This window comes from Microchirus variegatus (genome assembly GCF_963457635.1).
Source record: "Microchirus variegatus genome assembly, chromosome: 9".
NCBI lineage: Eukaryota > Metazoa > Chordata > Actinopteri > Pleuronectiformes > Soleidae > Microchirus > Microchirus variegatus.
Window position 1 is genome coordinate 16,899,977 of NC_139810.1, and position 16,643 is coordinate 16,916,619.

The window sequence follows — 16,643 nt, forward strand, 5'->3', positions numbered from 1 at the left end:
AAGGAGGATGGGATCTGGTGGCAAGGAAAGACCATTTTACATGTGGATTATTTTCCTCGTGGTCAATAAGGCTCTCACTGCCGCTTGTTTGTGTTCCTGTGGGTCCAGGAAATTGTTCCACAATAAAACGTGTTCCCGTGGGGGTTATCCTGACACAAGGCTTATTTTTGATTAACATACAGCAGTGATTATTCATGACCAGGGAGAAGCTTGACTACACCAGTTTAATCCACCATCCTCTGACATGTGAGATTCTAATGTATCACAACTATTTATGCAGTTTATTTTTAGCAGGTTGTGTTCATATTAAGTTTAGACTTGAATCTGTGACAAGAAATCAATTTTTTTATTGCACTTTTTTTTTTTTTCCTGAAGTGTCTTCTTCCAGCAGAGGGAGCCACATGGTCTGTTTTCCTGTGTTTGGTTGGATTTACAGACCTCGACCTGCAGCCAATCAGAAATCGGTTGGAGGAATTTAATCTGGGCTCGCTGTGACCATGGCAACGGCTTTACCTCTGTGACAGCGCGAGAATGGAAATGAAAGAGAGATGCTCCACGGGCTGTGATAGTGCTTAGCAAACCTCTACATCCACCCTCAGTGAGTGTGTTACACTTCAGCTGTTTGTTTGTTTGTTTCCTGACCTTAGACTGTTAAGTAGAAACACATGTTGTAATGCACTGATGCAGCATGTGCAACAAAAAAAAGTACTACAAAGGACAACATCATAGTGTCCTGTCTTTACCTTAACAGACTTGCAAATAGCTTTGAAGGTGTGGACAGAAGGAGCGGACAGATGACAGATGAACTGTGGGTTAAAAACAAACGAGGTAAATACTCATTTTTGGACTCATTTAATAGATTCAAGTCATTGAATCTGTGTTCCAGCTTTGACAGCCCTCGGGATACTGCAACAGGGCCTCAGACGTGGTTATACTCATTCTCAAATTAAACAAATTGAATTAAACACATATTCTTTGTATTGGTTAAGAACATAACTTAAAAGATATTGAAGATCTAGTGTGCAAGAATAAAAAAACACATCACACTCAACACTCTTTTCCACGTGCATCAGAGAACCACAGTGACAGTTGCATGCATAATTAGTGGCAATAGGGACAAAATGTTTTAAGTTACACGTTTACGTGAATGTACAAATGTGGGCGTGGCTCTTGGTAATTTTGCATATTTTTTAGGGAATATAAACTTGACAAGGCCACCTCTGTGGGTGTGGCCCTTCTTTGGCTGCACTAATAAGGCTTGTGTCCCCGTTCCCGTCTTTATTTGCATAACCACATCCAATTGGCTGAGGTATTCTAAACTTCTACTGTGATTGGCCAACGCTTCCATCAATCAATGTTAAGCGCTTTCAGCTCACTGACCACGCCTCCATGTGCTTGCCAGTACCAGTGGTTCATTCGTGCGTAACCAAGTGTAGGGTGTCTCCTCAGAAGGGAGGAAGAGTGTTTCAAAGATAATTTTACAGGCTACTCTAGTTGTAATTAACTTGTTACTAACATACATAAAATAGGCGTTTTCAGTCCGTACTTCTGGCTGTACTACCCAGTGGTGTGCCACTGCGTGGTTAACGCCGGAGTCAGCGTTTGTCACCTAGCAGCAGCTGGATTACTTGTGTTCTGATGAGAGGGGGAGTCGCGAGACACTTGCTTAAAGACAACAGGCAGTTGCTATCTAGTACTTAGCTAATTAGCCTGTCAGCTAGCCTGCTCTCCCCACAGCCTCAGCAAGTCCCACCCTCCCTCACCGAGTGCGTGGACGTCGGAGAGGCTGCAGCGTTGAAGTCGAGTGTTTATTCCCTCCCCTTGTCAACTTATTCAGCATCGTCGTACAGCTGGTTGACTGGAAAAACGAGTAGTCTGCGCGTTTGCTAACAGACGCTAACGTACATTTGTTGGATTTACGTTGTACCAATGTATTGTGTGGAGGGATACGGTTGGTATACTGGCAAATAGACTGGCGAGAAAGAAGCGACGAAGTAAGGGATAACAAGGAAGACACCAAGAAGGAGGGGACTGGCTAATTTAGCCGGGGAGACAGAACCGCACGTAAGTGACACACTGTTAAAATTCTTAAATTAGCTTAACACGCGACTTACCGGTGCTGTTCAGCTAACTATGGTTGCATGTCAGCGTTTATCCGTGGCTTAGCTCCTGCAGCCAATGCGAACGCACTCAACATACAGTAAGTTAACGGGTAATGCATCGTTGAAGGTGGCACACAAGCTAGCAAGATAGCCACTGTCGTTTCGGCTTAAATGAGATTGCTCTTGACGCGTACCTTGGTGATTATTTATTAGAATACTTTCACCCAGATCTGTAAGCTATGTCGAGTTTTCAGGTCATCTGTCTAAGATCAGCAAGCTCGGTAAAGCAGCTAGACGACACGACTCTTAGCCAATTAGCTGCTTAGCTAGCTAGATTCAACCGGCCACCCACTTAAGTTGACAGCTCAGTTTCTGACGATGCCAAGCGGTGATGTTATTGACACTACAAATGGATGCAACGTACTATCTATCCAGCCCACAGAAAGCTGTTTGGCTCATATCTGCTGTGTGCAGTTGTGGTGTCGGTGCGTTCATTGGTTCATCATTAGATAAAGTAGAAGCACAGAAACACTGTCACATCACTCCTTGATAAAAGTCACTTCATTTCCCTGCTTACACTGTAAATACATCCATCGGGACTTGCAGATGTGACACTCACTTATTTTGGGTCGCCAGATAAAGTTAAAACTATATAAATGATATAAAATCATATTTGTTGAACATTTGTAGCTTGAAAATAGCTCATATCATCGAGATGATACATATGGACTTATATAAGTCAAGCTTCAGTATTGCTAGAATTTAGTAGCCTATGTTTCCCCCCATTTCATGACACAGTTACATCTCTGTTGGTACTGACAGCTGTCATTAGTCAGGTCACCTACCGTACACTCGCAGTACTGGCTAAGTAAAGGTCGGAGTCAAACTTTGAGAGTTTCAACTAGGCAGTTCATATTCACGTCACAGCCCTTGTATCATAACGCAGAAATGACTCTGTACCAAAGCAGTTCTTTCTCTCCTTCAACTGATAGATTGCAAACACTGCCACTGAGCCAACACAGCCATGAGTATTGAGATACCAGTGGGGTTGACAGAACTGCTGCAAGGCTACACTGTGGAGGTGCTTCGACAAAGGCCGTCGGACCTGGTGGAGTTTGCAGTACAGTACTTCACCCGTTTGCGGGACACCAGAAATCAGGATGGGGCTGGTGGGAAGATGGGGAAAGGAGTGATGTTTGATGGGGAGCCAATGCAAACAGAGTCTAATGGAGAAGATGACGAAGATGATGACGATTCTGACTTTGAACGTAAGTAGATGTTTGGTTGACATGATCATCACATCTGCTGTTGTGTTGGACATTTTCTGTCTTTGTTCATGATACTTGAAAGAATGAGACTCGGTTCATATGCGTCTGTGTTTAGTATAGCGAGGGTGTTACATGGGAATGAAAGAATGTGAAAATGTGTACTGGAACTTGTCACTATAATATTGTCAGAAATTGTATCATCAGATTTTGGTGTGTGTGACAGAGACCAAATTTGCATACTCACATTTGTGCTAAAAATCCAATAGAGCAGGGAGTTTATTAAGGCAGCACTTATCGTCTACTCATTTAATCTAAGACTACATCCATACTATGTTTCCTTTGAAAACAGTTTAGATGGTCATTTCAGAGGTAATCTGTATTCATACTAACACACCCGAAACCATATCTACTGACCAATCAGGTAGACTGTGCATACATACTTTAACAGTATGTTCTCTGGAAGAAAAAAAATCATGATGAAACCTGTGTCTGTTTTTCCTATACTGCACAACATAACCTTTCAATCCATACAGTCAGTGTTTCATTCAGCAGAGTGTTTCAGTTCTGTTTGACTGAAGTGGCTTCAGTGATCAGCGCTACTGAAAACAGCATCCTTCAATAGTTGATGAAAACAATGTAATTTTGTTTGGAAGCTGCGTTTTTCCAATTCTTAGACATTTTGTACCATATTTCCTTTTTTTAATAATTTATTTTTGGACTGCATTGATTGCAATACATAAACTCTTGGAAACAAAACAAGCAAAGCACCTTTTGCTGTGTTCATCAGAGTAGCAGATGTCAGAATACTGACGTTCTGCGATATATTGTTTGATCTGTAGATTTAGAGTAGTGCACAGTGAAGTCTGCCAGCTTGATACCAGCACCGGCACTTTTTCTGCCATCATGGTGCTGAAAACAAACTGAGTCATGTGACGTCTGGAGCTTTATATCACATTAAAGTGTGGTGGTGCCAGGAGCTGTTAACTTGTGAATGGGGTTTTAAAGTATAGGGTTCACTCGATGAGTTGTTTTATTGTAATGACATACCTGAAAGTCATAGATTTATATTTTATGCTCAGTTGATGTACAGTGCACGTAATCTTTTCAAGCTTGCGGCAGAGTTTCACAATGTCTTTTATTGATAAGCATAATCCAATCCGTTTTAGTAATGTAACGATTATAACTTCAATGTATGTCTCCTCCTGTCATTGTTCTTCGCAGATACTTAGCTCTGGTTAGTTTCCAAATACTAAGATATCATTGTATATTTTGGAATTCATCTGGCTTGTTTCTTGGGAATCAAGTAGTGCTTTTAAATTTGTTCTGGTTTTACACTTAATTGGTTTCAGGTGAACCACATTCTTTGTGACCGATATGCCTATATTAATCTCACCTTGGGCTGCTATATCATCGGTTTGAGTTTTTCTTTTAAAAATGAAAAAAATGAAAATAATCGACATATTAATCTATCCTCTCACAAGTGGTATTTGGTTCCCATCAAACAGCTGTGACCTCAGCTGAGTGAGCTGTGTGCATGTTTTTGGCAGTGCGTGTACCTACCTGCATGCTTGTGAAAGCAAGCAGTTGTGCTATAAATGATTTCACATCATTCAAACTCCAGCTCGTTTACAGCATAAAGCAATTCTTCCTTGTACATTTTGTTTAGTGATCACTTGTTGGGTATTTTTATGCTTAATTGGAGGTGGCAAAAAAAGACAAAGACGTGTTATTGTTGTAACCTTTGCCTGAATGCTGTAGGTCACACACACATGACATCCATGACATTAGATTATCCAGTCAGGCTCATGTAGACTGTCCTGAGGCATTTGTTTGTGATGGGAAGAACATAGGCCTGTGTCGTCAAAGACATCATGTGCTCCTTGCTGACTACTGTTGTAGCCTAGAGGTATAAAGAGTACTGGAATGAGAACACAAAGACAGCTCCAAAGCTGTTGAGACTTAAGCAGAAAATACTAAAATAACTTAAACAGGATTGCAGAACAGACATGGATATTCTTGGATATATTTTCCATCTGTGACATAACCAGTGTGTTTTCATCTGTTCTATACTATGCTGATCAGGACATTATACATTCATAGTGAATTTGGCCACTAATGGCAAATACTTTATGCTATTCATTCGAAGATTTTCGGATATTCCCCATCCCAGCCCACACAAACACGATACATTTTTTTTACACTAACTATTATTACATGAGGATAACTCATCTGTGATGCCTCTACTGCTGCTCCACTCGGCTGGAAATTGCAGCTAAATTGACAAGTGAGTTTGCAGAGTTGTTTCTTACTTTTTATTCCATGGTGGTAGAACCAAAATACTTCCACATACTGTTTTGCAGATGCTTTGTTGATTGTCCAATCAGAAGGACGGTTTAGTTCGCTTGTGTCCGCTATTTGAAGGAACATTAACACCATTGTCTTATTTTTCTGATGGATTAAAGTGGTAAGGTGTTCAACTAAGTTTAATGGGCTTTTAGGCTGTATATTTTTTCACCATGCCTCAGGCACACTGTTCAATATTTTATAAAAAAAAACCTTTCATAACTTTGAAGTAGAAGGTCTTCAGATTGTACTGACCAAATCTGAAGTCAGTGTGATAGATCCTTGAGGCGGAGTTCTCAAAAGTTCAAGGCAAAGTGAGCTCTCTGTTACTCTCTCACCCAGATATGCCAAATTTCCCACTGTTTGATTTAATCTGAATCGGTATTTGGTTGCACTGACATGCTTTGGTTGTTGTCCTTATTCTGGTCCCAATAATAGGCCTCTACGGCTTTACTTTGATACATTCTTTTTCAGGTTTGAAAAATAATTTGGCTGCAACATACAGTAGATTCACTAAAACATAGACTGCTTTTGTCATGTTGTGACTCACTGGAAAATAGACACATGACAAACATTGGGTATTTACTTCTTAATTCAGGAAAACGCCTGTTGCCTAACATAAATACAATCAGTGCCCATAGTATATGAATGTCTTACAGATTTGTTTTCTGTTATCAGGCTACCTAGTTTTGAGGATTCACTAATTTGTGCTCAACCATTTGCGGTATTTGTCACTGTGTATTGAGTGTAGCTGCTAAACTCCTAACCAGATACGTACTCCCAACCAGATAACTACTTGTGTATTTCCAAAATATGGTATTCTACTTTACATGCCTTGTTTCCCTGACTCTTGCAGCCTAAATCCACAGTCGGATCACCACACAAGGCTAAGCTGCTCAACAAAAGCAAGCATTGTGTTCAATACAAACTGTTGTACCTGCATCTTATCTGGTTGTGACAGGCAAAAGATTTTTAAGTAACCCTTTCTGTGTTGAGGCTAAACTTCTGTAAGTCAGACATTCTCCCCCCTCCCCCCCGAGGACCACCCTACAAAATTATATATATATTTTGGGACCCCATCATATATTTCACATGAAATAATCTTACTTTAAATGGTATGATTAATAGAAAGTTTCCTTGGCTGTTTCATATTACAAATGAATGAAATGGAAATGATATACTGCTCGTTGTACTCTGATACCTTTTGTAAAGTTTGAAAACCAACCAAAGAAAAAGTAGACCGAAAACCAACTCTTAATTTATAGCTCATGTTTTGCTGACCAGTTAATTGAGACTAAAGCATTTATGCTGCCAAGACTAGTAACTGAGTGCTAAATATCAGGTTCACCTGCTGTTTTTGAATGATTTGGTCAGGGAATCCAAATGAAATGTGGCTTTATTAAAAAAAGTGGCATAAAAAGGTCTTCCTAAATTGTCTTTTTGTCCCTTTAGAGCTTGTTTGTGGAGTGTCCTTATGAGAGAAACATAAAATGAATAGATGCGTTTTACTGGAACGAGTGGGGCTTTTTTTAATAAAATATGCATCAAGGGATATAGGGAGGAGTCCCAGTGATGATAATAGAGATGAATTGGAAGGAAGGCAGCAGGGCTAAAGCTGAAGATAAATTAAAAAAGTGATTGATAAAAAAAAAAAGAAGCCTCAAAATAGGGAAAAGGCCTGAACAACATTTGATGGCAGTCATGTGAACACATGACAGCTTCATGTGTCCTGGTTTTTTGGACAGATGAATAAGACATTTCAGCTACCATTTATTCATTCAAAAATTCTGACATTTATGTCAGTGTTATCTTCTCTGTGAAGGAGTGAGTCTATATTTTCAAAATCCTTTCTGTGTGTTGTGTTGATCATTTTAAACCACCTGTAGAGATCTTGGTAAAAATATCAACAAAAGCTTTCTAAGTGTTTTTGTTGTGGAAACCCATTAAACCAGATGGTTATCCAGATGGTCAGTATTCATTGTGGATGAAAATTCTTTTGTTGATGTTAAACACAAGTCCAGTGTTAAATGAATACAAGCAAAACCAACCATGTCCTTGGAAAATGATCATGATATACAACTTCCTATGCTAGTTGTGTTTTCACGTGGTAGAAGTGTTACATGTACTGACAGATGTCAGTGTCATCTTCTCAAATCTTTAAGGGCCCACTGTACTAACAAGTTAATGTCTACAATAACAGATACTGTGTTTGTTGCTTGTTTGTAAAGTCTGCGACTTAATGATGCTTTCACAATATCTGTGAAATTCTCTTTCTGTCTCCTCCCTTGCCATGTTAACCACTCCTAATTACTGTTCTGCTTTCACCCCTAATATTCTGTTTCCCTCCTGTTTCTGAATTTTCCTTTACCTCTGATACAGTAGTGGTTATAGTAAGGCTCTATATGTTTGGTATATGGAGGAACTCATGATTGTCATGTCATCCGTAGAAAGGGCAAAGACATCTTTTGTATTTCGCTTTCATCATTATTTCTTCTCTGTTCTGATGTTATTGTACTCTACTCTAATCCACATTAGCGTTGTTAAGTTCTTCACTCTGGAGGTTTGGTTTGTGGCATTTTCCTTTTTGTTGTTTGATAAATGGACATTCATTTGACTCCCAATGTGCCGAAGATTACTGTAGTAAGCAGAGCTGAGATGTTTCTATTGATTATCATGCTTTTGTGTGTTTGTGGGTGTGCTCTATGTATTACGTATGTTGCAGGGATCTTAATCCAAAGTCCCCACAAGTAAATCACCACATCATCAAGTGGAGAACAGGTGGCGTATTTGTACATGCACAGGGTTTCCCCCAGAAATCCTGCTCAGCCCCGTGGTAGGGCCTCTCGGGCAGCCCACCTGCGGCCCACTGTGTTTTTGGGAAAAAAATTTCCCAAAGAAATTTGAAATTATGACTATTATGTGTTGTTGTAAAACATTTATTAACAATACTTAAACACCAACTATAGAGTGTTACAAAAAGACACACTCTTGAAATTAAAATAAATAATATACATTTTTTTTCACTTAAATTAAATACTAATTAAGTAATTGGCCATTGAATCTTACAACAAGCCATGCAATGGTCACATTTAAAAATAAAATAACTCGCCATAAATAAAAAAAATGGTAGTGGCCCCTCATCTGCCTCATCTATTGCAGAAAAACGGCCCTTTTATATCTGCACACCGTCCCTGTGTTGTTCTCTTCTCCCTCTCCTGCGCCGTTCGTCGCTCCTGCGCTTCTGCGTATCCAAGCGAGCTCTCCGTATCCAACATAGACTGGATCCTTTCTCTATGTGTTTTATCCCCACATACAAATAATGATATTTATGACGAGGATCACGATTACATGGGGGCGAGTCTGGCAGGGGAGCAAGTAAAGCTTATAATGCACTGGGGGAAACCCTGCATGCATATTTTTATCATTGATTTTTACAACAAAAATAATATATTTTGTGTACAAAATGAATCTATACAATCGCACTATTTTGATTACATTATACAATTCTGAATACATGCGTCTGTCTGTATGGGTATGTGTCTGTGGCTGGTCTTCGTGTAGTGTTGTTCAACAGGTGACCTGATTAGCAGGCGACAGTGCGTTTCGCTGTGTGCCTGTAGCCTGCAGACAAATCTAATACAGCCTGGTTTACCTACAGTACTAAATGGAAAAGCCTTCAGACAGCTTATACAACTCATCTGTCTCTCCGTCTATTCTGTTTGTATTTAGCACTAACAGAAAATGTGTGTGACCCTCTTTTCCTTTTTTTCTTCCTCTGTTTACCAGAGCACCAGTAGGCCTGTCTGTTTCTCTCCCCGTTGTTCATCCTCTGTGTTTGTCTTTTGTTTTTACGTCATTCCCCTGTAAGTCAGTCTGCTGGTTTGTCTACTCTCCTGCCTACCAGCCTTCTGTCATCCTCCTTTGTCTGCCTTATCTTTTTGAGTTTCTTTTTCTTAAGTTCTTGGTAGCCTTATCTCTCAACCTTTCTGTGTATCTGGTTCTACTTGTCCCTCTTTGTCCTTTTGTCCTAATTTTAATATACCCTTTTCCTGTTCGGCATGATTCTCAATGTGATTTGGGTATTTCTTGTATGTCTTTGAATCTCGTTTAATGTATCAGGTGATCCTATTAAAATCATTGTAATTACTAGAGGGACAAGCGTATTGGGCAGCTTAAATACCAGATGAAACAATGTAATTGAGGAAACGTAATGACCAATTCTTAGGCACACTTTAAGTCACAATGACACTTTTGAGACTCGGCACAGAGGAAGCAACGCACGTGTTTGGACTTCCTGATCAATTTCGATAAAACTAAAATTCTACAAAATAGCCGATACAATTGAGAAATTGGTCTCAGGCTCTCAGACCTCTCTGTGTGTCCTATCCATGAACTCAAATTATCATGTATTGATCCCAAATGCATTACCCCATGTCACATGTATTTCAGAGAATCTCTGTGCATGTTATGAGTCGCATCTAAAACCATATATAATAAAATGCTTACTTTGTATCTACCTGCAAAGTGACAAACGCACATTAATCAGCGCAAATTGTGCATTCAAAGTCTGAACATCTTGTAGTTACCTTTTATCTGTGGGGACATGTCTGTGTATCCACTGTGACTTTTTTGTGGTTAATGAAACCAATAGATACAGAGCAGAATATTCATTTGTTTATTATGACTCCATCAGGCAGTCTGGTCTTTTGTAAGAGTACAGAGACGGTGGAGGAAAAGAAAAAAAAAGTACAAGAACATAATGAATTGGGCAGAAAAATAACAAAAAGGCTTGAGGACAATCATGAGAGATGGGTAGCTTGGCTACAGTATAACAGAACAGACTATGGTACAACCTAGTTTTGCACTTTGGTGCTTCCTCATTCTCTCTCTTTTAGCCATCTTTCATGGCAGTGCAGAGATGAGGAAATGGAGGGGTTTTGGCAGGGCTTTAGCAGTGGCTGTAAGTCTTCCTCTAATGCTCCTGTTTGGAGTTCACATGCCTCTTTGCTCCAATAAACACACACTCTTGTGCTCATGATGATTCTGACTGAGTGAGTGAGTCTGTAGTTCTTAATTTGTTTTATTTGTGTAGGTAAAACCTTATCTCCACATACTTATACTTATCTCATTTGTGCAACTTTGACGTTAATGTGTTTAACGTCAATGATTAGCCTCAAAGCATTGCAAAATTGGGGGATATTAAAGGAGACCCTCAATGTTCCTGGCCCCAAATTGACCCCCATTCCCATCTGTTCAGAGGAACGGGGAGGAGGGGGGAAAACAGGGATATTTATGGTTTTGATGAGGAGAGAGTTGGGCTAAAATTGTGTCCAACTCTCAACAATGAGGATAAAACAGACCTTATACAGTAGTTCTCTGTAACTATTTCACTATTGTTCAAATATTGGTTGTAAAAGTGTTAATGTCAGTACTAGCAGCAGAAATGTGCCCATGTTTTAATGTTTTCTCTGGAGAAAGGAATGGAGGGGTGGCATTGCATGGAATATGAGCAAAGCTAGGTAGGGAGAGGAAATGCAAAAAAAGAATGAGGAGGAGGAATAGATAACCGCTAGTGGATGTAGGAAACAGTCTTTCAGCAATCCGTATGTCTCCACATAACAAGGGCTGTAAAAGTTTGAGATCAGTCGACAAGAGGTGTTTACATATACTTAATTGTATAATATTCTCTGCCTTACAAAAAAACACCACAGTATCTCAGTGTTAAAGAAAGTGGGGAAAATGCTTCTGTTTCAAAGGATAGTGGGTTCTCCCTTGGCCTGTTCCTCACCCTCCCACAAAGTTTCCCATCTGTTTCATTAGTTTTGCAGTCCTGATGAAAGACATTTGGACTGACAAACAAACAAATGGCACCAAGAGCATAACCAGCTTGGTAGAAGTAGTGAAGGCTGAGTTCCATTTAGTTGCATTGTACAGAGTCGTAATGTTATCAGTAAGACCTGTACTTTTCCTTTGATGGCATGCCAAAATGTGTGCTGTGAAAAAAAGCCATACTTCACTCTCATTTGGAGGTTTCACAGATCTGTCAGTGTAGCTACTTTACAACACATGTCAAAGATCTTCACTTGTGATTTATCTTCAATTCTGGCATTTTAAAATATCATCTACTCTTTGAAACCCCTGTAATAAATTGTGTGTAATATATACAGTACCCCGTAGTATATTCGCCCATCCGCCTGTCAGTCTTTTTATATAATTCATCATTCATTTATCCAGTTTCTTCTGAACCTCCGCTGTCATTTCCTCAACCCATGGTCTCACTTGCTCTTCCTTTGTTGGTCTTGATGTACGGGCCTATCTCATTAGACAAGATGGCTGAGAGGAAGAAGGGTTTATTATTGTGGTTTAACAGACTCGGCTTTGGCACGATAAGAAAGAAAGAATTAACAAGAGGGAGAAGTGAAAAAGAAGGTAAGTGTTAAGGAAGGAGGAAGAGATTGATGGAGAGAGAAAGTATTGGGTTAGAACCTACATTAAACACCTGCCTTAATATTGATTTGAGCTGCTGAGTTTGTCTGCCCTTTCAGTCACTTCAGCAAACAGAGTGCACATATCATTTAGGGATTTTCTTAAAAAATATTAGCATCTTTCAATCTTTAAATCTTTCCCAGCCTGCACTAATATCCACTAGGGCTGTAACGATACACAAACTCACGATTCGATTTGTATCACGATTTTTGACCCACGATTCGATACATTCCACAATTTTTTTTAATTTAAAAAACATTTTATTTAAACAACATTTAATTATATAGCAACTTAATGTAACATTTAATAATATTTTGGAACACTGTGAACAGATTTGAACATAAATAAAAAAATAACCAAAGATTTCTCTCTTTTCTGTAACAAAATAATACTCTTGAGAAATACAAAGTAATGATCAATCAGATTGGGATTTGTCCCCAAAGCATGCTGGGAAGTGTAGTTCTTCATTAGAAGCATGGATGATTAGAAGCAGTTTTGTTCCGGTGGAAATAACTTGTTTTGATAAACAGCAAAGGTAAGACAACATTTCTGCTTGTATTTCTTGAAAGTCAGTTGTTGTTTTGCTCTTATTTTGGGGCTGGATCCGTGAATCTTGTTCGTAGAGTGATACAAATCTGTGAATTCTCCGCTGTTTACATAATCACGCTGACGCTCCGGTGCCGATTTTCATTGTGTGCGCTGGAACGGGTTTTTTCCGCTCCTGCGGGTTTCCATCGGTGTTTTAACTGTGTTTGGTGAACATAAGAAAGGTTTATATGAGCTTTTTAGCATGTCTGTGTTTGTTAAAGTTAGACATGGTTTTATGACGCTTTTGTCGCTGCATCTGACGCTGTTCTGGTAGCGGGGACATCAGTAAAGAAGAGATTAACGCGATTAAAAAAACACAACACATTAATGATGACTGTAATTAATTCATCACAATTAAAACGATAATTTGACACCCCTAATAAAAAATAAGTTTGTTAAAGGCGTGTCGCGATTCTGCCTTCTCACATCGCGACACAGGTTCGTGGCTCTGAGTATCGCGATTTCGATTTCGATACGCATATCGTTACAGCCCTAATATCCACCTGTCTGTCAAACAACCAGCCAAATCACTCAATCCAGCTGAGGTCATCCATGGCCTCAAGTGTTTGCAAAACACCACAAGGTTCTGGATTTTTGGGTAAAGACAAAAGTATAGTATACAGTATTGTAGGGTTAATGAAATGTTATGTAGGGCTGCATCAATTAATAGATGCCAAACCAAATGTTTTGATAACGGCCTCATTAGCCTGAGTGAGTTTTTTATAAAATAGAAATCTATCTGATTTAATGCCTAATTGATCATGAAAATAATCAACAGATTAGATTAATTTGAAAATAACTGTGAGCTCTAATATTTCGAGTGACTTAGTTATGTATGTATTACCTCAATACGTTGATATTGTTTGACCTCACCTCAGACTATTAGGACAAATGAATGTTTATGTACGCTTATGATCATGGAGAGTGAACAACAGTGTTTCCAGACTTCAGCCAGTATGTGTTTTTAGAAAGGGATGATGGTTGGTTTCCTGCCAAATTGGCTCTTGGAGTAGACAGCTGAACAGACAAAAGAGCAGCATTGTAGCTGGTGGTTGTATCACACTATGTCTCAGACATCATTCTGACTTGTGAACTGAACAGTAGAGCACACGTGAAAGTGGATTGTATTTTATAAATGCTGCACCATATCTGCAGCTTCTTTTTTGCCTGGACATAAGATGGTTGCTTGCTTCCACAGAATTCATTCATACACATGGTTTAGGTTGTTCATTGCACCGAACATCCTGCTTAACATGTACACACAGAAAATCATGACTGAAAACAAAGTCCAACTGGAGGCAATGCAAGGCTGTACATCTGTCATTTAATGTTGTATCATGTGTGTATCATGTGTGTATCATGTGGATTGTGATTGGGCTCTCCACATGGCTCTAAATATTTTTTTACTGGCTACCTTGTGGTGAAGACGGTAGAAAAGTTGCAGAAGAAAAATATTAATTTGGTGAACTTTCATATCATATTGGCACATCTATAGTAACCACATTTGTTAGCCTTGAATTTGCCATCAGCTTCAGCCTTGGTTGTTGGTGATAGTGACAGTGATCGGCCGTGGCCTTGCCAAAACATGACTCTGATAAAGAAAGTCTGGAGGTCACTGTTAGTTCACAGCCCTCCTCTCAAACAAGTATCTTATCAGGATATTTACATGGCCTTTCATATCTCTCTGTCTTTGTATTGCAGTTCTGATAATGTGTTTGTGCAACTCTCTTGTTTATTTTTTCAAGTTCTTAAAGGGCAGCTGCACTGTTTACCATCTGTCACAGAAAAATAAAGTTGTCATTGGAGAGAGAGGTTGGATTGACCTTCCTTCCTTCCTTTTACCTTACGTACCAGCTGTGTTACTTGAAATCAGGCATGAATACACTAGGACTGACCTGATCACTCGACTTGGGTATCTGGTGAAACATCAAATGTTTTTGTCAAATGTCTGTTCTCCCTGCTATCAGATTCAAAATAAGGAATTGCAATGCTACATTCTTCATTTACATGGCATAAATAGTAGTGCCCACAAGCTTTTAGTCAAATCGTAATGCATTCAATGACCTCAGTCTAAACAACCATTTTTTTTTTTACTGTAAATAGTCACGTAATTGGTGACCAGATTGGCCGTGTTTACTGTACACCCCAGTGATTTGATGAGAGTACGACCCACCATCCTGCTCACAGACTGGCCATTGATGTTTTTCCACAGTTTAACATTTACCACCACTCAGGTCTTCTTTGGGTCACATATTTTGCTGTATTTAAGTGTTGTGGGAAGCCAAAATGAATGAACTGTGTCATCCTAAGGCGGTCATTTGGCAGCCTCACACTTTAGACCCAGATGTTTTGGTTAGTCGGTTTAAGTCAGTGCTACATTTTGATTTGAAAAATGGCATTTTCAGTTAAAATCTATCACCATCCAGATGAGTAAGTAATCTGCATCTGTACTGGCACACCTAAAAATGCATATCACCTGACCATTCGATACACTGTGCTGTAATATACTCAGAAAAAGCCATTGCTAAATATGCATGTGTGTGTAATTGTGTAGCTGCTGTAATTAACATCACACTGCAGGTGTTAGTAAATACACCAGGTATTTTTTTAGATAAGAAGTGTCGACTGTATCTTTAACATTAGATTCTACCGCAGCCATCCTTACTCACTTGTAGTGCCCCCAAAGGTGTGTGCAGTGTTTCCCAGTTATTACCCAGACGTTGGTGGCCAACCACAGTCCGATGTGTCCAGCCCCATTTTTGTAATCGTCCTAATATTTTTCACTTCTCATAAAAATCAAAGATCTCCTATACAGTTAATTGTAGTGCTGTGTGCTCTTTGTCTTACTGCTGACTTTATAGGCTTTGTATTCAACAGTGGGCAAGTTATGTTATTTATCTGTTTAATAGTGTCTTAACTTATTTTTTGAACATAGTAAATGTAGTATGCAGTTAGTAAATTCAAAGTAATGTCTTCAGCCAGGCTGAGTTACTTCTACATTGTTTATACCCTCCTTAAAGTGATGTACAGTGTGTATGTGTGTACTTGTATTCATTACCTTTTCTGGCATAAACATTGACCCTGTGAGGACCGGTATTCATGAAGACTCAAAACCCCTTAGGAAGTTTAGGGCTATGGTTTGAGCTGTAGTTGGTGTTAGGTGTTGATGGTTAAGGGGAGGGATAATGCTCTGTTTAGGCTGTCCAATGTAATGGATGTAATTTTCTTCCCACAAAAAATAGCTGTGAAAACCTGTGTGTGTTTGTTTGACAAAATCTGTTTTAACCATGTATAACATCAATAATTAAAATAGTCATAATGTCTTCCCCTATTTGTAACAGTGTTGAAGCAAACACATTGATAAATATAAGAGATGGCTGCTCGTCTGACTTAAAGGGTTAATTGGCATCAGCAAACCTGATGACACTGGGAAAGGGTTAATAGCAATGCAGCTATAAGCAGGACAGGGCTATATCCTTTTAAGGGCCTAAGTCTTGTGGAAAGTTGAGTGAGAGAGGGAAAGAGAGAGGGAGAGCTGTGAGACACAGGGAATGAGAGTGAGACGGATATTGGGCAAATGGAGAGAACAAGAGACAGTTTTGTGGGAGGCAAATAGAGAAAGTTAGATAATGGGAAAGGTAAAGAGAGTGACGAGGGAGTTACATGGTGGGAAACAAGGGCTGAAATAGTGCAGAGCGTGAGAATAATAATGAAGAGAGGAAACTCGATGACATGGTAGAGGGGAGGCATAGGCTGATTAGAGAGACCACATTCTTTGGCGAGGATAGAGAGGGAAAAAATGAGTTTTGCTCAAATGGAGAACAAATATATACAGTGGTTATAGCAAATAAAATGC

General features: G+C 39.3%; 1 protein-coding gene across 2 annotated transcripts in view; it reads left to right on the forward strand.

The window, feature by feature from the left end:
- Window positions 1–760: 760 nt before the first annotated feature.
- The window catches only part of prkar2aa (protein kinase, cAMP-dependent, regulatory, type II, alpha A), a 36,460-nt gene continuing 20,577 nt past the window's right edge, over window positions 761–16,643 (forward strand). The window contains exons 1-2 of one of the 2 annotated variants that reach the window (XM_083894498.1): window positions 761–828; window positions 3,095–3,370. In XM_083894498.1, coding sequence (XP_083750624.1) covers window positions 3,127–3,370 — 244 coding nt within the window. In that variant the 5' untranslated portion in view covers window positions 761–828; window positions 3,095–3,126. Of the gene's footprint in view, window positions 829–1,465; window positions 2,065–3,094; window positions 3,371–16,643 lie in introns of those variants that run through there. The other variant, XM_083894497.1, reaches the window with a different exon arrangement.